The sequence below is a fragment of the Saccoglossus kowalevskii genome, chromosome 1, assembly GCF_978046115.1.
Source record: "Saccoglossus kowalevskii chromosome 1, keSacKowa6.1, whole genome shotgun sequence".
Lineage (NCBI taxonomy): Eukaryota > Metazoa > Hemichordata > Enteropneusta > Harrimaniidae > Saccoglossus > Saccoglossus kowalevskii.
This window is the reverse complement of record NC_140641.1, coordinates 7,124,703-7,130,364: the sequence shown is the minus strand read 5'-3', so window position 1 is coordinate 7,130,364 and position 5,662 is coordinate 7,124,703. Positions and strand designations below refer to the sequence as shown.

General features: G+C 37.5%; 1 protein-coding gene across 1 annotated transcript; it reads left to right on the top strand.

The window, feature by feature from the left end:
* Positions 1-514: 514 nt before the first annotated feature.
* Positions 515-2,846, top strand: LOC100376614 (protein FAM43A-like). The gene has a single exon (XM_006813712.3). The coding sequence runs from the start codon at positions 864-866 to the stop codon at positions 1,668-1,670; it is 807 nt and encodes a 268-aa protein (XP_006813775.1). The 5' UTR covers positions 515-863; the 3' UTR covers positions 1,671-2,846.
* The last annotated feature ends 2,816 nt before the right edge of the window (positions 2,847-5,662 follow it).

Below are 5,662 nucleotides of genomic sequence, written 5' to 3'. Positions count from 1 at the left end.
GCCTCTGTGTTGTCACATGCCATCTAGGTTGTTGAGTAATTCTTTCCAAGAAAACAGTTTTGATTTTGTTTTGTTTTTCAATCAATTTCATTATTAGCTTGTGTTAATATTTAATTTTTTGAGGGGGAATATATTTTTGTCTTATTCAAGTTCTCAGTAGTCTATTACAAACTAGACCACTTTCATGTTTATCATGCGTCGTGAAGAATGACCTCTATCGTTACAAAGGTCGTTCACGATGTGTAATCAAGAAGCAATTTGCATAAAGTCGAGAGTTGTAATCCGATCAGATAAACCATGACAAATGTCTAGTTTATAATAGTGGGAGTTGAAAGAATAAGACAAATATATATATCAGTGTATATATATTTTTATTTTATATTAAAAATTAACACAAATTATTCCAGCTTCCTGTGGGTTTTCCTGGCATTCATCGTAACCTTTGTTATGTAAATGTATCAGAGCATGAAATCGACATCATATTTCTAGTCCAATCAGGTGACGAATTAGTCACGTGATTACTGATATCGTTGAACAGTGCTTTCGTGACGATGTGAGAAGGTCTGTCTCGTATTTAAAGCAACTGGCTATGTTTTTTAATGAGTTCAAGTTGACTGCCTGTGACTATATTACCATAGAGGGGCCTTAGAACACATCTTACCCGTCTCTACGGTCACAGGAGTGGCCGACCTTGGCGCTTACATTGACGACGTACTGGTAATCCCGAGCCGTTCCATCTACTAAAACTGCCACACCATTGAATGACTTTGTTTAGTCGGCATTTTGTATTGTTATCAGTCTTTTTATTGCACACAAGTGAAGGTAAGGAGGCCGGTCACTGTGAGCGTCGGTGAAAAAGCAACATGATTAGCATTTTTAAGCGGAAGAAACAACATTTAACGATCACCGCTGATAATCCGACGTATACCGTATACTACCTGGGCAATGCACATACATTGCTGTCGAATGGAGAGGGTTGCTGTGACAGCCAAGTGGAACGAGTGTGGACAAGATCGAAACAGGGTAAGAAGGTCAGAAAAGTAAATGTGACTATTACTGCTCGTGGACTCAAACTAGATTTTCTCGATAAACCGAGACGTGGACCTTCCGCCCAATTTTACCTGCTTCATCGAATTTCTTATTGTGTGGCCGATCGAAGCAACCAAAAGATATTTGCCTGGGTATACCGCCACGAGTTAAAGAGAAAGGCGGTTGAACTTCGCTGTCATGCAGTATTGTGCAATAAATCAGAAAAAGCGAAAGCAATGGCTTTATGTCTCTACCAAATATTTACATCGTCCTTTGTGGACTATAAAAGAGAAAGAAAGGACCGGGAACGCAGGAACAAGGCGGACCCTTATAAGCCACCCCTGCCGCTACGCAGAATTCTTAACGGGGCTTCTAAATTCCATCCGCCATTAGATCGCAGCCGGAGTGCGCCAAAACTGTGTGCTATCAGAGAAGACAAGGTACGCGAAGAAGCCGAGGAAGAAGAGATGAACCAAAATACTGTATTCAGAGATGACACACTTTTAGATATGTCTGACAGAATGGCGCACATCGCTATTGGGAACGACGTTAGTGAGTTACAGAAAGACAGTGCTGTGACAGAGTTATTGAGGGGCGACACCCACGACGACAGTCGAAACGACCCTATCCCAGCTACCTGAACACTTGGGCGGTACTTTATAAATAAATATACACTATAAATGCTCTCGTTAACAGGTGGTTGTCATTGATGCATTCTGCTACACGGTGTTCGGTACAACAACGACTACACCGTGTAAATTGTCATACAGTACATATCATTCGTTCCAACCTGACATGAATTTGGTCGTCATCACTGACAAACACTTTCATTTTACGTCAGACATTTGAATATTTCTCGCAGTTTTTTATCCTTAGATCTATATTTATTATTTCTAATATACGACTACCAGCAACACAACTTGAACTTGGGATATATTTTAACGAGCATGTGTTTTCGCCACATGTGTGAAATATTTGCCCAGTGCTAACTGCTTGTACAGTGTGGGTAGTGCCATTGCTTCGTAATTATTCACAAGCACACGTTAAATGCACATACAGATTTGTCGGTCAATCATTACCATGACAACCATATAAACTAAAACCACAGGACCATGATTATCGTACACAAGACTGTCGTAGCTCACTGTCTCGCTAATTTCACATCTCGTAGCCATCACCTATGAAAAACAATTCTCAAAATGAATGCTTTCATAGAGGATAGTTTGACACGAATTAACAACACAATTCTTGGAATATGGTTTCAGCTGATTCTTTCAGAAGTGCAAGCCGATATACATGTACCGGATAATGTGCCCTGACAGATGGTAACATGCTGATTATTTTTAATTTCGAAATGTTAATGCTTGGACAATGTTGGCATAGAGTACCATTGTTAAACAGGGTAGTTTCATGTTAACTTGTTTTAGCACATGTATTAGTGACGAATGTCATACAGTGGTACCCAACTGAAGTACTAAGTTATTTGTATTCTTAAAGGGGAACCGCTCAATCCCATGGATTGCACCAAAGAATCATGGGACACTATTGTTTATGTTGTTTACAATGTTAATCTATCTTTTGTTATCCATTGTTATTTTAATCCAGAAAGTAAATTTGTTGTAAAATTAATCTTAACTGGAAGGTGCCCCTTTAACAAAGAATGGGTCTATTTTAAAGCCAGAAATATTGAATTTACATTGCGTTTTCAATTAATTTGTTTTAGTGTTATATTTTATGGACCACAATCCATTAATTGTATCGCCTTTTTAATTATGCACATAATTTCTCGATTAAAAACTATGTATCACTTTATTGTATTACATTGCTACTGAATTTTAAATTGAGTTGCGAGAGATTACATTCACGTGACCCGTGAGCGGTGTTCAATCGCCAGCTGTTACAAGAGCGAACTGAACACAGAATGTAACAGCTGAGAGATAGAGGCATTATCGTCAATATTATTGTCACGTACCGAGTCCTTGTGTAGTCTGCATTTAATTTGTATGCATTGTCGATATGTCTGACATGCATGGTAATGTTGGGTGGATTTAGTATGTTGAGAACGAACAAATCTGACCTGTGAACGGTGTTTCACTGCAATGTGTTACTTACTCATCGTGGTACATTAATTACGACATGGGGATCAACTGTTGCAGACAAGCCATCAAATATCACCATGCAGGCTACACAAATATCAATCTGATTAAAATCTGATGTAGTGTAGTGTACGGGCACTAATTAGTTTGGCTATAAACTTATTTTAATTTTATTTTTTATTACTTTTGTTATTAATGCCTTTTTATTTTAATTTTGATTTTGTGATTTTTTTTAATTTAAAAAAAAACAAAAACACAAAATCAAAATCAAAGTAAAATAATAAAATAAAAAGGCATTAATAACAAAAGTAATAACAAATAAAATTAAAATAAGTTTATAGCCAAAATAATTAAAGCCCGTACACTACATCAGATTTTAATCAGATTGCACAAATATTTAAAAAATAAACCATCGCGGCATATATAGGGTGATTTCGAATATCCACGGTTACTAAAAAAGTAACCGTGGAATATCCAACAGCGGTGGTGGTTATTCCAGTTATACTTATCGACTTTATTTAAAGTTAATTCCGAGACCTGGAAATCATTTTAAATCATCAAAAAGAATGTTCAACAGCGCCCGAAACATTTAACTTGCAACCGTGGTTAAATGAAATGGTCACTGGAACTAGCATACAGCTGTCGTATGGATACATCGAGCAGTAGCATAGATTTGCACCCATATTTAGGTGTTGTGAAGTTTATACGTGTGTGTGGCAGCGGTGACGTAAAATCAGTCCAATCGGCATAATTTAAAAAAAATAACCAATCGTCGATCGTGTCGTACGCCCGATTACGTCTTGAGGATCGACAGAACGTTGCGGTTCACTTACAACAGCATACATTTTGGCGTCGTTTGCGTAATTCCGACAAATTAATTCTCGTGCAAATACTCGAGACCCGCAATTTCATTGCGTTCTATGGCGCGATATATTATTTTTTGCCGATTTCAGTTGACAGCAGGATACTATGTCATATTCAGAAAAACTGGTATATCATCTATTTAACAACGGCTTGCTTAATTAAAAAACACGCTGTCGGCCAATCAGAGTGATTATTCAAGAAATTGAAAATGTTGATATACTAATATAAAATATAAATGTGCAATGTGTCCCGGTAAATCTAGGTCATACGATAGATTACTGATTAAATGTGCATTATATATTTCAATAATATGTTAATACAGTATACGTGTGTGCGATATCTCGCAGTAAAACTAGGTCATACAATAAGTAAATTGCGTATTCATTACATAACTCTATTATATTATATGTATGTACGATATTTCCCGGTCCCGATAGTTTGATATCACACAAAAATAAGTTTAAATACATCAATAATACAATCTAGACATACTTTGAAAATTTAATAATTTTGAAAACGGAGGATTTAATGTCAAAATCATATCAGATCCGACAACATAATTCTGGATTTACGACTGGGCCTAGGAAAGCCACCATGTATCCAAAAGCATGTGCCTAAGGACGCTCAAACATCTAATTAATTCCCCCAAAATATCACCATAATTCAGGTTGAAATAATGGTTAGAAAGATGAGGTGGGTTGAAAGTAGGTCAAGGTTACATTAGGTATAACAAAAATTAAGTCGAGCTATATAAACTTTAGTCATACAACCTGGACATACTACATTGTACCAAGTTTGAAAGGTTAATGACCTCAAAAATAGTGAACAGAGTCCGACTTGGGCCACGGGATTTTATTACTACATCCATATTGGAAAAAACACAGTATTTCATAGCACAAGAGAATGCTCAACTAATGAAAGTGCAGCGCTTGGTAATCCCCCCCCCACATACACACACACAAACATGGAGTGCGTGACCGTTGTGTTGTGGCAACATGTCAGTGCTGCTCTATATTCTAATGTATGTATAAACAGCGGCAACGAACCACGAACAGTGGAGAGTTGATCTACTTATGTGAGCTGTAATTTTCTAGGAGTCTGCCATAAACCCCGGTATCATACGTGTCGGAGCTGGTTAGGATCAACAGCCTAGGTGGTGTTACGGAGGCTCCGCGGCTGAGGCGGTTGAGAACCACTAAGCGAAGAGCCTATTACCCCAGAAATCGCTCCTTACCCAAAATGCGATCTTTCGTTATGGGTTTAGATACGATTTCTAAATTGATTAGATAGTCTAGATCTATATCAATTCACGTTGCTATGGAGATTCCTGTCTAAAACTGCTAGGTTCTATGTTGAATCAACCAATCGAATAGGAGTTAATGCATATGTCCAATCAATGCAGCATGCAATTTACTACCATTATACCAAGTGACCACTATAGGGTCATGGTCAGGTTAGATAGACCCTTAGTAATAGCAATATATTGTATTCATGAAGGCAGATTGGCGTCCTACTGAGGTATCCTGAATATCCTTAATCCACGGCGGGGTCCTCTGGTGCTGGAGTTGATCTTTCTCTATTTTTTGTTTTACTGCCAATATAAGAATAGTCTAGTAAAATCTAAATAGAAAAACTAGTTCACACGGACAGTGATTGTTGGATTGTGAAGCTGT

What these genes read in the sequence shown, in the direction of transcription:
- LOC100376614 (XM_006813712.3), top strand. Translation starts at nt 864, where the DNA reads ATGATTAGCATTTTTAAGCGGAAGAAACAACATTTAACGATCACCGCT.